At 34.9% G+C, this 23081-nt stretch overlaps 1 protein-coding gene across 3 annotated transcripts in view; it reads right to left on the bottom strand.

The window, feature by feature from the left end:
• Stk3 (serine/threonine kinase 3) overlaps nucleotides 1–23081 on the bottom strand; it is a 223748-nt gene that overhangs the window by 167049 nt on the left and 33618 nt on the right. For 2 of the 3 annotated variants that reach the window (XM_069991124.1, XM_069991125.1), the window contains exons 5-6: nucleotides 4092–4256; nucleotides 3464–3631 (exon numbers count right to left, since the gene is read on the bottom strand). In XM_069991124.1, the coding sequence (XP_069847225.1) occupies nucleotides 3464–3631; nucleotides 4092–4256 (333 nt within the window). Of the gene's footprint in view, nucleotides 1–3463; nucleotides 3632–4091; nucleotides 4257–19765; nucleotides 19872–23081 lie in introns of all 3 variants that reach the window. The other variant, XM_069991126.1, reaches the window with a different exon arrangement.

Raw genomic sequence — 23081 nt, forward strand, 5'->3', positions numbered from 1 at the left:
AATGCACTCATTACCTGACTCATGCAATTGTAAAGCAAGGCATTCTAGGATGTACATATATGTCTTTGTGTTTGACTACTTTCAGGCATACTTTTACTATTTCATAGATTCTTGTAGTAGGGACCACATAGTATAATTCTCTGCTATCTGCTAGAGACTAACACATAGTAAAAATTAATATGCTGAACTATTTATTTTGAAAATTAAGATTAACAAAGGAGATGAGTGTAGTTGCTCAAAACTATCATTCTAGCTTTATGTTAAGTGTAAATAGGAGGATCACAGTCCAGCCAATTAGGAATTTTAAAATAAGCTATTTCTAAATTAGCCAGTCAGCTATTTTAAAAAATAGCTAAAGAAATAGGGCTGGAAGTAAGTGATAAATTATCTGTCTACCAAACACAAAGCTAAGTTCAATTCCTAGTATCATCCCCCACTACAAAAAAAAAAAAAAAGATTTACAGAAACAGTAGAATCACAATAATGTAAGAACTCAAATTACTTCAATCAAATACCAGTTCTAGGTTGCCTGAGATAACTTAATAAACCTCACATTCACATCCTTGTTTGAGGATCATCCTTATAAAATACTAAAAACAGAAAACTAATAATCATAAAAGAAATGAGAAATCTTGTTGCTATTTTCATGTCTACCTTGCAATTTTTCATGTTATTTTTTATGTTTTCTTTATTTTTCATAATGAAATTTATATTTAGAGATTCATAGGAGCATAATATATACTTATAACTGTAGTATTGAAACTGTTACTTCTATAAAGCTCTCTATATAGTCTAGATTTTGAAGTATTTTCAGGATAATATTCTGTTAATTATATATTTTAATGCCTAAATAGCATTATATTAGCCATAATTTCAACTTATTCCTCTTCCAGGATAATCTAAAATATTGCACTTTTCTCTCTCTTCTATTTATACATGCCAGTCACTCTTTTTTTTTTTTTACATGCCAGTCACTCTTATCATCTCTTTTCTATAAATACCTATAAACCCTAAACATATATATATTCCGATCCTTCCTGAGATAACTATAGCCACTAGAGGGCAATATATTTACAAAGAAAAATGTTCTTTAGTATGACAGAGGTTCACGTACTAATAAATCTAAAAACTTAAAACAAAGAAAATAAGACTTAATTCAAATTCACAAATTAATCCTGGAAAAGGACTCCATAGAAGCATACAATGGTGTATAAAAATGGAATCCTATTTTCTAAAAAAGTAATTGTTAAATATACCTAATTATCTAATTATCTTAAAGGTAAATAAATAGTAATATTAGAAATAGGATTCTTTAATATCAGCCTCAGATAAAGAAGAAAAAGAAAGAAAAACAAAAAGATAGAAAAATGAGAACTGAAGTCTTTAATTCTTCCATATTCACACTGAGAAAACAAGAAACTAAAAGAACAAAGAGGACTTAGCAACTCTTCTACTGAAAAGAAAGGATTTTATATGTATTTTAGGTGGAAGAAAAATGGCAATTAAAGAGATAAACAGAGACTTCAGTTCTTTTCTCAAAATTAAGAATGCAAAGGAAAGAAATATTAATAGCTACTAATATCTGACAGAAAGCTTTCCTGTTTTTTGCACAGAATCTAATTCAAATTATTTTTCAAATTGTTTTATTTTTTTAAGGTGATGTACAGAAGGGTTACAGTTACATAAGTAAGGTACTGAGTACATTTCTTTTGGAATATTGTTACCTTACCCCATCCTTCATTTTTCTAATTTTCCCCTCCCTCTTACTACCCCACCCCCAAGTTGTAAAGTTCATTTCCAATATAGTGCCTAGTGCCCTGTTGCACTGGTTCACCCTTTGTCGTTTGTCTCACCATTTTGTTGTTCTTCTTCCCTTCCCCAAATCAGATAAACATAGATACAAGACAGAGTACCAAAATCAACACAGTCACAACAGCGGATAAACAAAAGAAAAAAAAAAGAATAAAGAAATAACTTTATACCATACATTAGAACAATAAAAAAAAAAAACACCTCTTGGCGTTCATTTCGATTTGGTCATATATACATAGCTATTGGGTTATTTGCTAGGACTATCGTAGACATATACTAATTATTACAAATGAGAGAAACTATGGAGCCTATGTTTCTTTGGGCCTGGCTTATTTCACTTAATTCTATTTCCTTATTTTCTTTCTGATGGAAGAATAGAATTGCATTTGGGTATATATACCACATTTTCTTGATCCATTTATGTACTAAGGGATATCTAGGTTGGTTCCTTATCTTAGTGATGATCAATAAGGCTGCAATGAATATAGTTGTGCTGGTAATTTTAGTGTGGCCTTGTTTGTGGTCATTTGGGTAAATGCCCAGTAGGATTGCTGGATCATAGGATAGCTCTATGTTTAGTCTTTTGAAGACTTCTATACTGCTTTCCAGAGTGGTTGAAACAGTTTAAATTCCCACCAACAATGTAGTAGCATTGCCTTTTGGCCACATCCCACCAGCATCTACTATTATTTGTTTTCTTGATAATGGCCATTCTTAACAGGGGTAAGATGTAATCTCAATGTACTTTTAGTGTGCATTTCTTTTATGGTCAGAGATGTTGGACATTTCTTCATGTGTCTACTGGCTAATCTTATTTCCTTTCCAAAGAAGTCTATTTTTAAATCTTTAGCCCACTTATTAATGGGGTAGTTGTTTAAGGATTTGTTATTAGGGGGGTTAATTTTTTGAGTTCTATTTGTATTTCTGAGATGAAGTCCTTGTCTGTTGTATAGATAGTGAAGATCTTCTCCCAATCTGTGGTCTATTTATCTTTCTAGCTATGTCCTTTGCAGAAGCTCTGCAGTTTAATGCAATCCCATTTATTCAGCTTTTCTGAGTTGTTGTGTTTTAGACCTTTATTTAGGAAGTGTTGACCTGTGCCAAGAAGCCCTAATATATCCCCAATATATCCCCTATCCCTTCTGTAATATTTTGAGGGCATCTGCTCTTACCTCAAGGTCTTTGATCCATTTGGAGTTGATTCTGGTGCAAGGTGATATATAAAGATCTAACTTCATTTCTCTACATGTGTATAGCTAATTCTGCCAGCACCAGTTGTTAAAGATGCTGTCCTTCTTCCATCTAATGATTTTGGCTCCCTTATCAAAGATTAGGTGGCCATAGGACTGTGGGATCATTTCTGGGTCTTTAATTCTATTTCAATGGTCCTAAGGCCTGTTCATGTACCAGTACCAAGCTGTTTTTATAACTACAGCTTTATAATAAGAGTTTGAAATTTGGTATTAATATTCCTCCAACACTGTTTTTCCTGCTAAGGATTGTTTTTGCTATTCAGGATCTTCTATTATTTCATATAAGTTTTGAGTTGCTTCTTCTATTTCTCAAATGAACTTATTTTATATTTAGTTACTCCGATATTATGACACTTAAACATTTAAAATGTCAACAATTTTAGGAAAAATTTTCTTACCCTCATTGGATGTATATCCGCATAAGGAGGTTTTCCTTCAGCCATTTCTATCGAAGTAATGCCAAGAGACCAGATGTCAGCCACACAGTTATAGCCTATTTCTTGAATTACCTCAGGAGCCATCCAGAATGGAGTTCCTATCACAGTATTGCGTTTTGCCATTGTATCCTGCAATAACATTACACAGACATAAATACTACCACAAAAACCCAACACATTTACCAATATTAAAATACATGTTTGGAAATTTACTATTTTCCCAACTTAGACTAGTTTAACACAACAATATTTAGGACTTTTTAATTCTGAAGTAATCCAATCCACAGTATTTACTTCACAGTAAAGACAGTTATTAAAGATAGCACTGCAATAAAATTTAAAAAACAATGTGCTTAGGACAACCAATGCAGCTCACTTTCAGAAAATTTAAGTAATGTGAAGATAAGATGTACTTTCACATTCAATCATTCTTAAATAGTAAATTTTTTTAAATGATAACATATTTGGTTCAATTATGATTTCTTTTCCAAAAGAGTAATAAAAAAAATATTCCCATATCGTCCCAAAAGTTATCAAACAGATAAGCAAACAGTCAAAAATGTTTCCAAAATTATTAGCCTAAACTTACTGTTAATTGGCCAGCCACTCCAAAATCTGCCAGTTTTGCATGTCCTTCTGTATTGAGAAGAATATTTCCAGCTTTTATATCTCTGTGTATTTTTCTCATAAAGTGCAAATATTCTAATCCTTTCAATGTAGATTTTAGAATGGTTGCAATTTCATCTTCTGTTAACTGGAAAGGAATATTTACAAAACCATATTAAAATACCATGTTACATAAACTCTTGTATAGCAAACACAACAAATACTTCTTCCCAATAGCTAGTAAATCTCTACAAAAAGACTAAAGAGTAATTAATCAAGAGCTTCTTTTCCACTTCCACAAAACATTTTAATGATGAGAAATCCATGTCTTTTCTTGAAAATTATCAATGTCACTCAAAAAGCAGAGAATATAACCCAAGAATCAGGACAATCATAAGGCATCACTATTTACCACGGTATCTTACACGTGGGTGTCACTATTATATGTCATGAAAAAAAAAGAGAGAATTCAGACTCTTTCCTACACTGCCCACAATTCATTCAGAAAAAGAAAACCAACAATGTTAACATGAAGGAATACAAACAAAAGAGGTGATGTGCCACCAGTGTCACTCTTCTTGCTTCCAGCCAGGTTACCCCTAATCCACCTAAGTCTTACATAACAATAAAAATACAAAAATGAATATTAAGAGTGATTAGCAAAATGGGAACACAACAGCAGAAGAAGAAATAGGGGAGTGAGAGAATATGGTTGGAAAAGGAACATTTCCAACTGTTACAGCAATATAGCCATTGCAATCTACACAAAACATTACAACTAAGGATTTTACATATTCATTTATTATGAAAATCCCATAAATAATATGATCTTGTAAAGTAGTAAAAAATAAATATTTGGTCTGCTTTCCATTACAATAGATCCTACAACCTTTGTGATTTGCTGAATGATAGGATGCTATTTTTAAAATCACTCATAACCTTTCAACTACATTGAAGTTTACGGTAATGAAGTGATACTTGTGGGGGACTCTACATAATTTCAGGATAAAAACTGTCAGAGCCTGGGAAGTTGGCTCAGTGATACAGTGCTTGCCTCGCATACATGAGGCCCTGGATACAATTCTTCAGTACCACATAAGCAGAAAAAGCCGGAAGTGGCACTGTGTCTCAAGTGGTAGGGTGCCAGCCTTGAACTGAAGAGCTGAGGGACAGCACCCAGGCCCAGAGTTCAGGCCCCAAGACCAACAAAAAAAAAGAAAGAAAAAAAAAACTGGTTGTCAGATGAAATGATATAATTAAAAGGTTAGAAATCTCAGTCCTATCCCCTGAATCATGAGTTAATCACCAATCTCCAATGAATTTATCAACCATGTAATAGCACAACCAGAAACAAACAGAAGGAGCTTGTGTTGTGCATACTGGAATGAGATAATTTGACAGAAAATGGTAACAAACCAACGTAGGAACAACTGCTATAGTAATAAAACAGAGACCTAAATAGAGACTGAGAAGCTACTTTAAATTAGGTATATAAGCAAATGTAAGATAGTTTGTTTTGTTTTTGGTGAGGTAGTCCTGAAAATGGAGCACATAGCCTCAAGCACAATAAGTAAGCATACCTTCTACAACTACTGCCCATACTAAAGGAGAAGTGAATAAAAACACCATGATTCCACTTCTCAGACATTTCCAAAAAATTGAAGGAGAACATTTACAAAACTCATTTTAGGCTAGGTGCTGGTAGCACTTGCCAACAATCTTAGCTATTCATGATGCTGGGATTGTAGGATCAAGGTTCAAAGGCCAGACAGGAAATTACATCTCTATTTAGGTACCTCAAAATCCCTTAGTAGTGCTGTGGCTCAAGTGATAGCATTTTGAATGTTAATAAATATCGTCATATATTTATATATATAATAAATATAGTTATATACAAAAATTGTATATATATATACACACATATATATACATATATGTATGTGTATATATAGATATAGATATAGATATAGATATAGATATAGATAGATATAGATGAAGACAGAAAAGACTCTCCAGTCACTGCAAGGAAAAAGGAAACTGAACTATGGTTCACAACTGGTGGTTCATACCTGTAAGCCTAGCTACTCAGAAGGCTGAGATCTGAGATCGGAGTTTGAAGCCAACCCAGGCAAGAAAGTCCATGAGAGTCTTTATCTCCAAATTAACCACCAAAAAACTAGAAGTGTGCTGTGGCTCAAAGTGGTAGAATTCTAGCCTTGAGCAAAAGATGTTAGGGCCAGTACCCAGGCACTGAGTTTAAGCCCCATGACCAACTAAAAATAAAAGAAAAAGAAACCACCAGCCAAGAGTAGTGGTTCAAGTTTCTAATTCTAGCTACTTGGGAGGCAGAGATGGGGGTAGGGATCAAATTTCAAAGCCAGATTGAACAAAAAAAGTTTGTGAGACTCCATCTCTATCCATGGCTGGATGCAGTGACATATGCCCATCATCTTAACTACAAGGGAAGCACAATAGTTAAGAGCAGTGGTGTATGCTTGTCATCCCAGCAACACAGAGCCCATAAAAAGGAGAGTCATAGTACAGGGCAGCCCAGGCACAAAGAAAAGCCAGTCTCAAAATATAGCCAGCATAAAAATGGTTTGGATCCATTGCTAAGCTGTAGACCACCTGCCTAACAAGTAGGAGGCCCTGAGTTCCAATTTCATTACTGAAAAAAATACAAGAAAAGAAAAGAGAATTACACACACCAATATCCTTCAAGAACACTAATGTAAAACTCAACTAAATACTAGTACTGCCATACCCAATTCAGCAGAATATTAAAAAGACTAAAGAACATAACCAAGTAAAACTTATTCCTAGAATGTAAGGATGGCTCAATGTACAAAATTTGACAAATGTAATACAACATCTTAAGAGAATAATGAAAAAGAAATCACATGATCATCTCTATAAGAAAAAAAAACATTTGACTACTCAATTTAAATACTCATAATACAAGTATTAAAAAGAACAGGAATCTAAAGAAATTATAGCATCCTAAAATAATAAGAGCCACAAATGAAAACTCCACACTCAATAGTGAAGGATTAAAAGATCTAAGATCAGAAACAGGAAAGGATTCCTGCTTTGTCACTTTTGTTCTACATAGCAACTGAAAAGTTCTAACAGAGGAAATTATGTAAGAAAAAGAAATAAACGACCTCCAAATTGGAAAGAAGTAAAAGTATCTGTTTGCAGGCCAATAAAACTGCCAGAACCAATAAAAATGAATTCAACAAAGCAGCAGGATATAAATTTAACACACAAAAAACAATCACATTTCAATATACACCAACAACATGCAATCTGAGGAAAAATAACAAAAATAATTTGCTTTGTACTACCATCCAAAGAATAAAGTGCTTGGGAATTAATCAAGAAAGAAAGACTTGTCCAAGTGACTGAACTACTTACTACTACTGTGGTTAAGGAAAGCCTTCCCAGAGCATGCAAATATACCTCAGATCTTATATTCATCAGAGCAATAGCAGTGACTCATCTCCGGTAAAACTTAACATAAACACAATACTGATTTACCACCTTCAATAGCCTTTGAAATCAATCATCCTCACTCTGCATAGAGCAGAGTTCCATATATACATCTTCAGGGACGAAATTAACTATCTGTCAACCAAAACCAATCCTGAGAACCCATAAACCACCACTCAGCCATAATCCCATTTTAAGAAATCTAGAACCACCAAATGCCAGTATACAAGAGATTGAAACCTCCAAAATCTCTGACCAAGATGTCTAAATGTCTGAGAAAGATCATGAAATTCATGAATAAATAAGGCAAAATGTCTCGCTCAAATACCAGCAACACCATAACAAAGGATTTAAGTGACATTTAACAAAGTAATCAAAACAATGACAAGAATGGCTAATGCAATTAAAAACAAAACTGATATGTGAAAAACTGAAAAAAATTCAAGGAGTCAATAAGAAAAATAAGTCTAAAGAATAAAAAATAAGCAGCTTAATGAAATAAAGAAGGCAATGCAGGATATGCCAGAGGAATTCAACACAGAGAAATTTAAGGGGAAAAAAAATCAAACAAAAACCCTGAAAAACAAAGAGCTCAAGTGCCCAAATAAAAAACTCAATAGAAAGACTATATAATACAACAGAAGAAGTTGAAAATAGGGTATCAGAAATTGAAGCTAAAGCCAAGGAATTACATCAGTCAAATAGGTTGAAAAGAACACTTAATATATTAAGGGGACTTACAAGACTTAGTGGTATCTATCAAAAGATCAAACTTACAAATTGTGGGAACAGAAAATAAAGAAGAATTTAAAACTAAAAGCATAGAGAATCCATTTAATAACTTTACAGAACATAGCCCAACCTCAAGACAGACAGGGTCATCCGTGTGATGGAAGCCTACGTAACTCCAAACAGGCAAAATGAGAAGGAAAAACAAGCACCCTTACACACATTATTTAGTAAAAATGTTAAATATACAGAATAAATAATATTGAAAGATGTTAAAGAGAGGAGAAAGTAATTTGTAATGACAATAATAGCAAATTTTTAAAACAGACACTTTATTCAAGGAGGCATAGCATGACATAATTCAAGTTTTGAAAGACAAAATTAGCCAATCTAAACTACTGTACCCATCAAAGCTATACTTCAAACTTTTCAGAGATAAAAATCTGCCATAATAAACAAAGACTAAAAGAATCCATGACTATTAAAACACTACTGCAAAAAATAATTAAGGGAGCCAGGCACCAGTGCTCATCCCTGTAATCCTAGCTACTAAGGAGGCTGAGATCTAAGGGTCAAGGTTCAAAGCCAACACAGGCAGGAAACTCCATGAGGCTTTTATTTCCAATAAACTACTCAAAATAAAAAAAAGGTCAGAAGTGGCACTGTGGCTCAAGAAGTAGGCCCAGAGTTCAAGTCTCAGGACCAGGGTAAAAGAAAAAATAATAATAATGATTAAGGAAATCATATCCAAAAAAGAGGAAAATTAAAAGCAGAAAAATACAGAAAAGAATAAGTCCTACTACATGAGTAGATGAGCAAAGCAGGAAAGCAAAGGAAGCAAGCATCACAAAAGTAACCAACAAAAAGATTGTTTCAAAATTAAAATTAAATTTTAATGGCTTTAACACTGCATCAAAAGGATAACAAAGAACCAGTCAATGCCTTTAAGAAACACACCTTACCTTACTGACAAAAACAAACACAGGAATATGGTGAAAGTATATAAAAAGACCTTCCAACCAAATGGATCGAGAAAGCAGGTAGCTGTAGCTATAGTTATATCTGAAAAAACAGATGACAAACTAAACTCAGGAGAAAAAAAGTCACTTCTTATTAGTAATGGAAATGATTCGTGAAGAAGAAATTACAGTTGTTAACATATATACAACAAACAGCAGCATACCCAGGTTCATTAAACAAATACTTCTGGACTTACAAGCACTGGTAAACCCTAGCACAAAAATAGTAGGTGATTCCAGTATTCCTCTCTCACCAACAGATAGGTCATTCAAAAAATCATGACAAAGAATAATTCAATGATACTACAGACCAAATGGAATTAACAGACATCTAAGGAGTATCTCACCATGAAGGTATACATATTCTTCTTACCAGCCATATAATTTTCTCCAAAATAGATCATGAGCTAAGACATACAGTAAATCTAAACAAACCAAAAAATTAAAATAACTCTTTGTATTCTATCACATCATAATAGAAATACAGTTCCATAGCAAAAGATGCTGAGAAAATATTCAAGCACATGGAGACTATACAAGTTAAATGACATGTGAATCACTGATAAAGGATGAAATCATATAGTGGCTGGAATTAAATAAAAATGAAACCCAACCTAACAGAACTGCTAGGATATAATAGAGGCAGTGTTGAAGGGAAAATTTATATCCATAAGAACTTTCATCAAAACAAAAGAAAGCTCTCAAATAAACAGCTTTCTTATACAACTCAAATTTATAGAAAAGCAGAAACTAACCAAACCCAAATGGAATAGCTAGAAATAGTATAGATTAGGACAGAACTTAATGAGATAAAGACTAAAATAACTACAAAGAATCAATGAGAGAAAAAGTTGGACTGTTGGGGGAGGAGGGAGAAGACTAATGATATTTGAGAAGGATAGAAAAGACTCAAATCAATAAAATTAGGACTGAAAATGGAAATACCACAACAAGTGGCAAAGAAATCCAAAGAATCATGAGGGAATACTTGTAAAACCTATACCTAAATAAAAGCTTGAAAAAAATAAATAAATTTGACATAACAAAACTGAATTAAGAGGATATAAACCACTTAAACACAGCCACGATCTCTATTTTAACAAATTTCATTTACATGTAAATACAGTCAATTACTCAAAGTACCCAAAGAAGCTAGAGATTTATTTGGAAATGTTACTTCCCATATTGCATAAAATTTGAAGACTGTGTCTTTTTCATTTCTATAAGAATTACATCAGTTCAAATAGGCCCCATATTCAACTAAGAATTAACTATACTTAACTAAGAGTTAAAGAGAGTTGCTTCCAAAGAAAAAATTTTATCAACAAGAATACTTTATTTGTAGACTTAATTGGGTTATTCTCAATTCATTACAGGTTTAAGACCATTTCTGACACTATAAAAATGAGCAATGTCTTCTTAAAATAATTTGAATCACATTTTATAATCCGTTTCAAAAAATAGATTATAACCATGAATGAATACTCAGCAATCAGGGATGGAAATAAGACTTTTGTAGCTAAGCTAATACATTAAAAGACGGAAGTCTACATCTGGTTTCAATACTGGCATGAATTCACTGGCAAATTTAAAAAGAATTTCACTGTACAAAAACAAAAAGATGGTTTTGATAGGCTTTACTCCTCTGGTTACTTTTGTTTCTAGAGTCATATGATTAGTATAATAATATGATACATTTAATATGTCACTGTATATATGGCTTTAATAAAAAATGTACCCACCAACTTGTCTCAAGGGCACATGCACAAATGGTTTTAAAATACACAGACTTCCTTAATGTTTTTATGTTCATAAAAACAAATACAAGTAAAGTATTTAAGTTCACACAAAATTAAGAATTTAAATTTTCTAAAGGAGTTTTTGACAAAGGTAGCTAAATGCCACCTTTTGACATCATTACTTAGGAATACAAAACAATGTATGAATCTACAATTAGTTGTTGTTAACTAATATGGATACAAAAAATTAATTCACTTTTTCAAGTGATACAGATGCAGATTTTTAAGTTTCACTCTCAGAAAGTTTGCATAAGATCTTAAAACTGGTTTATGCTGAAAATTCACTGATGTAATCCTAACATAACATTTTGAGGTATTAACCAAATATGAGCTCTTTCAAAAAACAAATCACTTCATATTCCAAAAGTCAGAATTTATCTCTCCTCTAATAACCAATAGCTTACATTTACTGAGTTCTTACTATCAGCCACACAATATGTACCATTATGTTTAATACTCAAACACAGCCATAGAAGGTAGGCATAAATAAGAATTTATTGACAGCTGTTACACTTTGCCTGTCTTCATAATACTCAGTATTTTGTGAGACAAGAACAAAATAAAATATAATACTAAGCAATGATACAAAAACAAGATTAGTTACAAGAATACTTTTGAAGATAAGGTCTTAAAGTAGATTATACACTTGAAACAGTACCCTGAAAATAAAAATAAGATAAGCCATCTAATATAACCTACAAGTCAGGCACTGGTGGCTCACACCTATAATCCTAGGAGGCTGAGATGTGAAGACTGTAGTTAGAAGCCAGCCTCGGCAGTAAAAGTCCGTGAGACTCTTATCCTCAATTAACCACCAGAAAATCGGACGTGGCACTATGGCTGAAAGTGGTAGAACACTATAGAATTAGTGAAAAAAAGTCACGGACAGCAGTCAGGCCCTGAATTCAAGCCCCACAACCAACAACAACAACAAAAACCCTACAATTTCTCCCCAACTCAAGACAGGATTCACAGAGGAGGTGACTTTTGAGCTGACTCTCAGGAAGAATGAACAATGGTACCCAAAAAGGAAAGAAAATAACATTGTATACAAAGACAATGGGCACAAAAATACATGAAGCAGCATAAGTGTCAGTCAATGAATGTCTGGAAAAAGAAATTGGGGTGTATACTTAATGAAGTAAGAAAATCATGTTCTTTTCAGGAAAATGGATAGAACTGGAGATTATTACGTTAAATTAAATAAACTAGACTCAGAAAGACAAGTAGTTGCATGTTTTCTGTCATAAGTGGAATCTAGAAAATATAAAAAGAAAAATGGGACATTAAAGTAGGAAGGGGCCTTTTAGGGGAGGGGAGAGGAAGTGAACTAGAGAGGAAAGTAGGGGATGAATACGATCAAGCTATATTATATAAACTGGGTTCTGGTGGCTTATGCCTGTAATCTTAGCAACTCAGAAGGCCAAAATCTTAGAATCCAGACAGCCTAGGCAGGAAAATCTATGCTCTAATTAACCACCAAAGATCATAACTGGAGCTGTAGCTCAAGTGCTAGCCTAGAGCAAAAAGTTCAGGAACAGCATCCAAGCCTTGAGTTAAGCCCCAGGATAAGTACCAACAACAACAACAAAAAAAATTATAACCCATTATGTTGTGCACAACTACTAAATAGTAGCAAAAAGAACAAGTAAAAAATAAAGCTAGATGCTAGTGGCTCATGTCTGTAATCCTACTCAGGAGGCTGAGATCTGAGGATCGAACTTGAAAGCCAGCCTGAACAGGAAACTTGGTGAGACTCTTATCTCCAATAAACCACTCAGAAAACAGGAAGTAGTGCTGTGGCTCAAGTGGTAGAGTGCTAGCCTTGAGCTAAAAAGCTGAGGGATAGCGCCCAGGCCCAGAGTTCAAGCCCCATAACCAACAAAAAAAAAAAAAAATAACAAAAATAACATAAAAATGAATTTTTAAAGAATGTGTTTATATATGTGTATGTATATGTATAGTAAGTCTAGTACTAATGTATGGTTTTTTGTGTTTCTGTGTAAAATATATAGGAAAACAATGTAGAATCTTAAGTCAAAAACAAGCTGTTTGATATAGTTACTGGAAAACTTACATCACCATATCTAAACTTAAGAAAAGTATGAGCCAGGCACTGATGCCTCACATCTGTAGTCCTAGCTACTCAGGAGGCTGAGACCCAAATCAAATTTTGAAGGCAACAAGGGCAGAAAAGACTACAGATTAAATTAAGGAACTGGAGGCATGGTTCAAGTGGTAGACTGGCTGGCAGCCATGAATCAATCAAAAGCATAAGGTCCCAGTATCAGCACAAGGAAGGAAGGAAGGAAGGAAGGAAGGAAGGAAGGAAGGGAGGGAGGGAGGGAGGGAAGGAGGGAGGGAGGGAGGGAGGGAATGAAAACAAAGGAAAGAGGGAGGGAAAGAGGGAAGGAACACTGACAGCAAACTAAAAGCTAGAACCTAGAAATGTAAAAACAGGTGTGTGGAATATACTAATAATTCATAAAGGAGTATCTACAGTCATAGCAAAAGGGAAACCAACTTTGCTTAAAATCCCAAGGAATATTTCTATGATGGAATTAGTAATAAACACTTTAAGGAAACTTTAGAGAGGAAACAAGAAAACACCAGGAGGAAAGCTTATACCTTTTTCATAATTTAGGCAGATTCAATGTAACATCTACATTTTTTGTTTGTTTGTTGTTGGTTTTTTTTTGTTTTTGGGTCTGGTCGTGGGGCTTGAACTCTGGGCCTGGACGCTGTCCCTCAGCTCTTCAGCTCAAGGCTAGCGCTCTAACACTTGAGCCACAGCGCCACTTCTGGCTTTTTTCCTTTTTGCTTATGTGGTGCTGGGGAATCGAACCCAGGGCCTCATGCATGCAAGGCAAGCGCTCTACCACTGAGCCACCTTCCCAGCCCAACATCTACATTTTTTTTCAACTAGAATTGCTATACTTCTAAAATATTATGTGTTGCTTGAGTAGCATCCTCACAGTTCTCCAAGAAAACTGTTAAAAATGAACACTGGCTGGGTGCCGGTGGCTCACATCTGTAATCCTAGCTACTCAGGAGGCTGAGATCTGAGGATCACGGTTCAAAGCCAGCCCAGGCAGGAAAGTCCGTGAAACTCTTATCTCCAATAAAACCACAGAAAACCAGAAGTGGCGCTATAGCTCAAGTGGTAGAGTGCTAACCTTGAGCTGAAGAGTTAAGAGACAGCGCCCAGGCCCAGAGTTCAAGCCCCACGACCGACAAATAAAAAAAAAAAAAAAAGAACACTGAATAGAAGTTCACCTAGCATGCACAAGGCCCTGGGTTTAACCTTCAGCAGTACCAAAAAAAAAGTCCTTCTCAAAATATATGCAAAAACTTTCTACAGCTTTGATTTCAATAACAAAAATACTAGAAATATGGGATGAATACTGAAAAAATTAGATGCTCTCATTTATATATACATAAACCCTACATATACTGGTATGACTAGGTAGCTAGGGAAAAAGAATAATGGTACAATACCACACACAGTATGAATCTCTTGAGTAAAACAAGATATATATAAATATATGCTGAAAGACCCAATGAGAAATTAACTGACTTAACCTTAAAAAAATAAAATTGGAGACAAATTGGGTGTTCAGACATTACTCTTTTGTACTATTTTTTACAATGTGCTCAAAATAAGATTTTTTTCTTAATTTGTACAACTCAAAAGTGTGTGAGGATAGATTTCTACACAGGTTAAACATAACTGTACATAAAGTTGTGCAAGACAACACATTGTAAGAGTTCCACTGAATTTAATTAAAATTAAATTAAAGGGATAGATTTTCATTTTTAGGAAAATTAACTCATGCACAAAATTTCTTTTTTTTTTAATTTTATTTTATTTTATTTGAGAACATACTGTACAGAGGGGCTACAATTACATGGGCAGGATAATGCATACATTTCTTACCAAGCATCTCATGCACAAAATTTCTTATTTCTTAAGACTGAACAAAGACTTTTATGCATATGACACAATGATCTTTTTAAGATGTTGTTTTTAATGGTAGAGATCTACTATTTCAAAAAATATAAAATTCTTAACTTGTTAGTAATTTAAAATGTTTTTGTCTTACATGGTAAACAAAAGAACTATTTATATTGGTATAGAACTCCACCGTTTACAGAATTCTGACATTCATCATATTTGTCCTTCACAAGAAAACAGGATGTAGGTAAGGCAAGTAATATGATAGTGGATCCATTTTAGGATTAAGAATCTAAAGTCTGGAGGAACTATACAATTATTCAGGGTCACAAGACCCAATAAGTAACAATCTAGGCACTGAAAGTTGGTCTTCTGGCTCTACAACTAGGGATCTTTCAAATAAAGCACATCTCTCCAAATAACCACTATGTCTATGGCAGGGATAGAGAACTCACGGTGGATGCAGTATGACAAGCAATCTGCCCACAGAGGAATGTACAATATGAAAACAAAGTGTATGAAGGTGGGCCTGACTGATGGAAGGGAAATAGAACTGGGAGAAATTCCAGGAAAATCAGCAACAAAGGTGAAAACTGGGCAATTTACCAGTAAGGGAAGCCAAGGAAATACCTTTGTTAAGACTAATTTACTTAGTTAAGGTAGAAGGAATAGTCTATTTAGGGGACTTTTTTGTAACACATTAAAAAAAATAAAGAAAAGTGTTGATAATCCAATCAAAAAATCTAGAAAAGACGTAATGAACCATAATATATATGATGTATTTAATCAGAGATTAAGACATGATGATGCATGATTACTATGAAAAATTAGAATAAGCTAATCCTACAATGCACAGTCATCAGTTTCTATTCGGTTTTTTTTTTTTTTTTTTTTTTTTTTTGGTCCGGTTGTGGGGCCTGAACTCTGGGCCTGGGTGCTGTCCCTCAGCTCTTCAGCTCAAGGCTAGCGCTCTACCACTTGAGCCACAGCGCCACTTCCGGCTTTTTTTTTTTTTTTTTGCTTATGTGGTGCTGAGGAATCGAACCCAGGGCCTCATGCATTGCAAAGCAAGCGCTCTACCGCTGAGCCACCTTCCCAGCCCTTCTATTCGTTTTTAGGCTGACTTGGAACTTTAAGAAACAAGTGTAAAAAGTCATTCGTTTCTATTTGTTTTTATAGGCTGACTTGGAACTTTAAGAAGCAAGTGTGAAGAACATTGAGAACAAAATCTTCCTCCAGAAGAGATACCAAATAAGGAGCAAAGGTATCACTTCCTACACAGACAGACTTGTTCGGCGGCAGGTTTGGTTCCCTGCTGGTAGCATAATTAGAAAATCATTGGAGGGGCTGGGAAGGTGGCTCAGTGGTAGAGTGCTTGCCTTGCATGCATGAGGCCCTGGGTTCGATTCCTCAGCACTACATAAGCAAACAGAAAAAAGCCGGAAGTGGCACTGTGGCTCAAGTGGTAGAGCGCTAGCCTTGAGCTGAAGAGCTGAGAGACAGTACCCAGGCCCCAGAGTTCAGGCCCTATCACCGGACCCAAAAAAAAAAGAAAATCATTGGATTACCAGGGATTAATTTATTGATAATACAGTAGCTGAATGGTGGGGCCCAGTTGGAGGAAGCAGGTCACTGGGCTCAACTTTGAAGGGAACATCTTGTTTTCCTCCCTCCTCCATATTCAAGAGTCTCAACTTGCTTGAGCCACTCCAACCCAGCTTTTTGCTAGTAAACTGGAGATAAAGTCTCTAGGACTTTCCTGCCCCAGCTGGCTTCAGACAGATCCTCCAAATCTCAGTTTCCTGAGTAGCTAGGGTCACAAGTGTGAGCCACTAATAAACAGCTCTAAATCATTCATTCTCCATCCCACCCCAAGCTCCAGATTGCCATAGGGTAAAAGCAGCTTTCATCCTTCACACCTTTCCATCTTAATATTTCTGCCTTGCCACAGGCCTAAAGCAATGAACCACCTACCATGGACTGGAACCATAAACCAGAATAAATCTTTTTTTCTTTAAGTTGTTTATCTTGATCAAATATTTTGTCAAAATCATTTTTAAAAATTAACACATTCTTCTAATATTCTAGTACAACATTTCCAACAGCAGCAATACCTAGTCAATGTGAGAAGCTAAGAATTCTGGATATATAACACTATAGTCAAAACCTTGTGGTATAAAAGGAACATTGGGTCTTTAATCCCCATAAGTAGACTTTCTAGGGGAATTCTTACAAACACCTGGCATTGACCTAGCAGCAACGAGCTCCTTGAGAAACACCAACCTTATGCTCCCTTACTATAATAGAAGAATTAGGGGCTCAACACCTTTGATATTCAATATTACCAGATAACCTCTTTCTAAGTTTAACAGTCATTTTGGGAACTATAATATAAGAGAGACTATAAGAGAGACTTCTTCAATGATTTTGTTTTGAATCCCTTATACATTTTGTTTGGGGATTTTTTTTGGGGGGAGGTGTTAGTCAATATACAAAACATAACTTTTTTGCCAGTCTAGCACCCATTTGGCTAGTATAGTCTGATTTCATTTTAGGAAGCTACTGGTTCCCCATCTCAGACTAGGTACTACTTTTAGTAATCAGGTCTACCCAGGCTCAAGGCTAGACATACAAGCTAGGTGTAAAGCCAATTACTACATCATATTTCCATAGCTAGAATGATTTCCTTAGAAAAAACACAATTCATTCCTAGCAATGATGTCTAAGAGTATCATATCCATTTGAACTAGAACAATATAATCCAGGAAACTGCTGGCAATAGTCTTGTAACTATGAAGGGGAGTTTTATGAAAATCAGTGGATCAATAAAAAAAAAAGCCAGATAAAAGAGAAATTCAAGTAATTCGTTTCACTCTGAATCAAGCTCTATAAAAAACTAACTCTAGTTATGTTAGAAATAAACTTGAGGGCTGGGAAGGTGGCTCAGTGGTAGAGCACTTGCCTTGCATGCATGAGGCCCTGGGTTCGATTCCCTAGCACCACATAAGCAAAAAGAAAAAAATCCGGAAGTGGCGCTGTGGCTCAAGTGGTAGAGCGCTAACCTTGAGCTGAAGAGCTGAGGGACAGTGCCCAGGCCCAGAGTTCAGGCCCCATGACCGGACCCAAAAAAAAAAAAAAAAGAAAAAGAAAAAGAAATAAACGAGCAAAAACAAGAGCACAATGCCCTGAGTTCAAGTCATTAAACTGTTAATTTTAATGAAATGATAAGCCAGGTTTAATGCATGACTGTATACAGCACCACCATTCAAAACTACAGGCAAACAATCTATAGTCATGAATGCACATATGAAATTTAAAACCACATATAAAATTTAAGACCAAACTTCATTTTTAGCATTTTGAATGTAGTGTATAAATTTTGTGCTTGATTTTGTCCCAATCTACTAGTCTGTCTTGGAAATGAATTTCTGTGTGATTTGCTTTCTGATAAAGAGACACACATTACTTCAATAAGCCTCACTAGGAGAATTCTAACGAACAATAAATAAGTAAATAGCAAACAAGCAAGAAAGAAAAACAGGAAAGAGGGAGGAAGAGAGAGTGGAGAGAGGGAGAGGAAGGAAGGAAGTCCACTGGTTTAAAACAGAAAGTTTAGGCCAGATTTTCTATAACTTATAACCAAGAGTTGAAACCAATGTAGTAAAGTCTAATATTAAAGAAAAATGAAATTCCTGAAGATTTGTACAAAGTACATCTATAACTCCAGAAATGCTAAAGGTTATTTCAGATATTTAAAAATATCAGATCTATGAACTGATTTCTATTTTCAATCCCCCCCAAAAAGGGATACAATAACTAGGGAAGGAGGGAGAGAAGGAGAAGAATAAACATGTAAAATAACAACAACAACCTTGAACACAAAAATAAATTAAAAATTTTTAAGGGATCTGCTTTTGCCTTCCTTTCCTAGTGCCAGCTCTTACAGCATATAAGTCTCTATGTCAAATTATTTTACTATTGCATTTAGACTTCATCTTACCAAACCCAAATACTTCAGCTTCTATTCATTTTTATGACTTGTGTGATTTTATCACATGGAGTGACCACCAAAATCCTTTATTAAAAACTTAGAGAAACTTGAAGAATATGTAGCAATCTCTGAAATCCTTAAATCTCAGAAGAAACAGAAAAGCTTACATGTAAAATTTGATGTGAGTATCCATCAAGCTTCATATTCCAAACTCATTACAACCAAGTTTCTTTCCCCTTTCTTTACCTCTTGGGAAAAAGAATACAACTTAACAGACCTCTCAGGGACTTGGAATAAAGAAAATAGTGGGAAAAAAACAGTGTAGCACTCAGTAACTCCCTTCACCTAACACCATTCAGTATCATCTCACCCAAAGCAATAAGGTTAAGAGTATAAAATATCCAAAGTTCTAAATAATAAAAAGAATTATGGAACTCTTCTAGAAAAACACAAATCTTTCTGCTCAACACAAAATCCATACATTAAGAGACATAACAAGAATATTTTAGCTATTATTATATACAAGAGGGCAGAGATTTTCTTTCATGAAATCTGGACTGCACATGTCTGGCAAGGAAAAAAAAGATTAATAATCTATCACAAAGTCCCACAACTAGTGATTCAAAATGAAAGCTTTCACTACTTACACCATATGTAAATATACATACATACACGCTGTTTATAATCCCTTGATCTACAGAGAAAGAGAACTGATACTCTGTTGTGAAAATGATCAGTGGGTAGACATTTTAAAATCCTTTCCCACATGAAAAGATTCCTGAAAAAGAGATCAGAAGACAACAAAAAAGCACTCAATATATAAGGAGTTGTAAAACCAGTATGAACTAGTATCTATTACACAAAGGGAGAATATTCAACAAAGTGATTAGGAAAGTCAAACATGTATTAGAGCAGTAACAGAGCAAATATAGATCCCAAAAAGAACTTCATAGAATATAAATCTACTTATATCAAATAGGCATCTATTATTATTAGCAAAGATACAATATAAACCAAATAAATAAGAAGAAGAATTTGGTTTGCATTTACCAAAAGAAAAAAAATCTGTTTAAAGAAGCACATAATTAACATCAAAGCAGTGTGCATACATACTTTTTTTTTAAGTACCACAAATCAAATGTTCACAATAAAAGCTAGTATGTATAAGGATTAAAATTCTAGGGACACAGGATAAAAATATCTGATATTTTTTGAATAGTCACTTTTATTCTATTAAACTCTCACTGTTCCTAAAAATATGAGTTCTATCTTATAGAATATATATTTATTTAATTATCAACAATAATAGTGAACCAGTACTTGTATTCTATCCTTGGTTTCATGGTCCTTCTTATTATTCTACCTCAACATATCTGTTAGATAATGTTCATAATGTGAAGACACTTCATCTCTCTGAGATGATAGGAAGATGATAAAAATGCCAATAGCAAATACACAAATCTTCAAAAAAAAAACCCTCAATAACATATGTAGTCCTCTTAATGTAGACAAAGACAATACATTACAAATATGCTCTTAAAAAAAATAAAAAAGCCGGGCGCTGGTGGCTCACGCCTGTAATCCTAGCTACTCAGGAGGCTGAGATCTGAGGATCACGGTTCAAAGTCAGCCCGGGCAGGAAAGACTGTGAGACTCCTATCTCCAATAAACCACCAGAAAACTGGAAGTGGCGCTGTAGCTCAAGTGGTAGAGCGCTCGCCTTGAGCTGAAGAGCTGAGGGACAGTGCCCAGGCCCAGAGTTCAAGCCCCACGACCGACAAAAAACAAAAAACAAAATAAAATAAAATAAAATAAAATAAAATAAAAAGCTGGGCATGGTGAGATGAAACTGTCATCCCAGGTACAGAGGAAATACAATGAAATTATAAACCACCTTCAGAAAAAAGCAAGACCCTATTCAGAAAAAAAATAACTAAAGAAAAATGGCTGGGAATATACTTCACAGGGGTAGAACAATTTCCCAGCAAGGGTGAGGCCCTGAGTTCAAACCCCAGCACAGTCAAAAGAAAGAATTTACCGAACAGAATAATCTTATCTTATTTTTTTCAGGTAACAGCTAGCCAAGAGCTATAAGGAAATGCAAAGGGAACCTAAAATGGAAGATAGGATCACAGGACTCGGAGGGAAAACATTGTCACTAAATTTTTCAGCCAGTCTAGGCAGCCTGTCAAAATCATGGAATGTTACTAGATGTGGTTTTTGATCACTCTATCCATCTGAGGATATACTTTATTCTAGGCTTAAGGTAGGTCAACAAATAGTTCCTAAAACAACAGATCTTTAACCTACCTACCCAGGTTAATAGATCATGCCCTAAAAGTCAAATGTAAATCAATAAACCTCCTGGACCCAGTGAGTGAACTGGTTAAAGCTTAAAGCTCCAAGTTCTTTACACTTACTAAAAATTTGTGCCAGGCTAAAACTTATTGCCATTCTCATGCTAAAGATGTTCCACTTTCCATGCATTAGTAAGTGTATTCCTTTCTTAAACTTTCCTGTCACTTTCACTATATTCTGCCTTGCCTGAATTCTTCTCATGCCAGATGCAAGGATCAGGATGATTAGCTACATTTAATTTAATTAATGTTATACTTCTAATTATTCCCATTATAAAGCAAATCTAACACTAAACTTGTGGAGATAGGACATATACATCAGTTAAAATTTGTTCTCTTGGGGGCTAGGAAGGTGGCTCAGTGGTAGAACACTTGCCTTGCATGCATGAGGCCCTGGGTTCGATTCCTCAGCACCACATAAGCAAAAAGAAAAAAAGCCGGAATCAAGTAGTAGAGGGCTAGCCTTGAGCTGAAGAGCTGAGGGACAGCGCCCAGGCCCAGAGTTTAGACCCCACGACCGGACCCAAAAAAAAAAAAATTGTTCTCTTTATGGGTACCAGTGGCTCACACCTGTAATCCTAGCTACTCAGGAGGCTGAGATCTGAGGATCACGGTTCAAAGCCAGCCCAGGGAGGAAAGTCTTGTGAGACTCATCTCCAATAAACCACTAGAAAACCAGAAGTGGCGCTGTGGCTCAAGCAGTAGAGTGCTCGCCTTGAGCTGAAAAGCTTATGGATAGTGCCCAAGCCCAGAGTTCAAACCCCATGACTGTCAAAAAAGTAAAAAAAGATTTGTTCTCTTTAGTGGAGAATTTATTACTAGAATTGTCGCACGCACACATGCACACACACGCACGCACACACACACACACGCGCGCGCGCGCGCGCGCGCGCAATTGATCTCATTCTGGTATAGGTAAATTCCAAAGCATGCTCTAATATATCAAACTGCAATTTACCTAAGTTTTAAAACATAAAACCCATTTATATTTTAATGTAATTCCCATTTGTACAACTGAGTGCTGGGTTCTCTCAAAGTTTAAAAACTGATAACAGAAGTTGTCTTCATCACTTCATCAAAGAGCTACGAATTACAAAGACTGGACCAAAAAAAAAAAAAAAACAGAGATTATCTACTCTAGGAACTAGTGATGGTCAACATATAATTTGCTTCTAATTTTCTGTTTGACAACATTCTTGTACCAGGTTCACTGTACAACTTGTTGAGATTTCTCAAAAGTACAGAAGAAGACAGCATCACAAGAGTGAAAGAGGATATGGAATGGTACAATGAAATTCCCCCTTCTAGAGCTAATGAATGCTACCAAACAAAAGTAAGCAAACCATCAGATGGATCCTAGAACATACATATACTCATACTTGGCCATAAGAGATCATCAAATTATTCCTCATAGTGGTTATACTATTTTATTTTTTTCCAAAGATTTCTTTATTGAGCTTAAGTAATTACACAAATTTCACAGTACTGTGGTATAGTTATACTTAGCTAAAATCACAATGTCAAAATATGTTTGTGACTTTGTCCATTTTAAATTCCTGAGTTTGAGAGTGAATGTGCATAAAGAAGTATATATATGGCAACTGGGGAAGGAGTAAAATAGCATATATTCA

Source organism: Dipodomys merriami, unplaced genomic scaffold (genome assembly GCF_024711535.1).
Source record: "Dipodomys merriami isolate MVZ:Mamm:240054 unplaced genomic scaffold, mDipMer1.0.p SCAF_4, whole genome shotgun sequence".
Lineage (NCBI taxonomy): Eukaryota > Metazoa > Chordata > Mammalia > Rodentia > Heteromyidae > Dipodomys > Dipodomys merriami.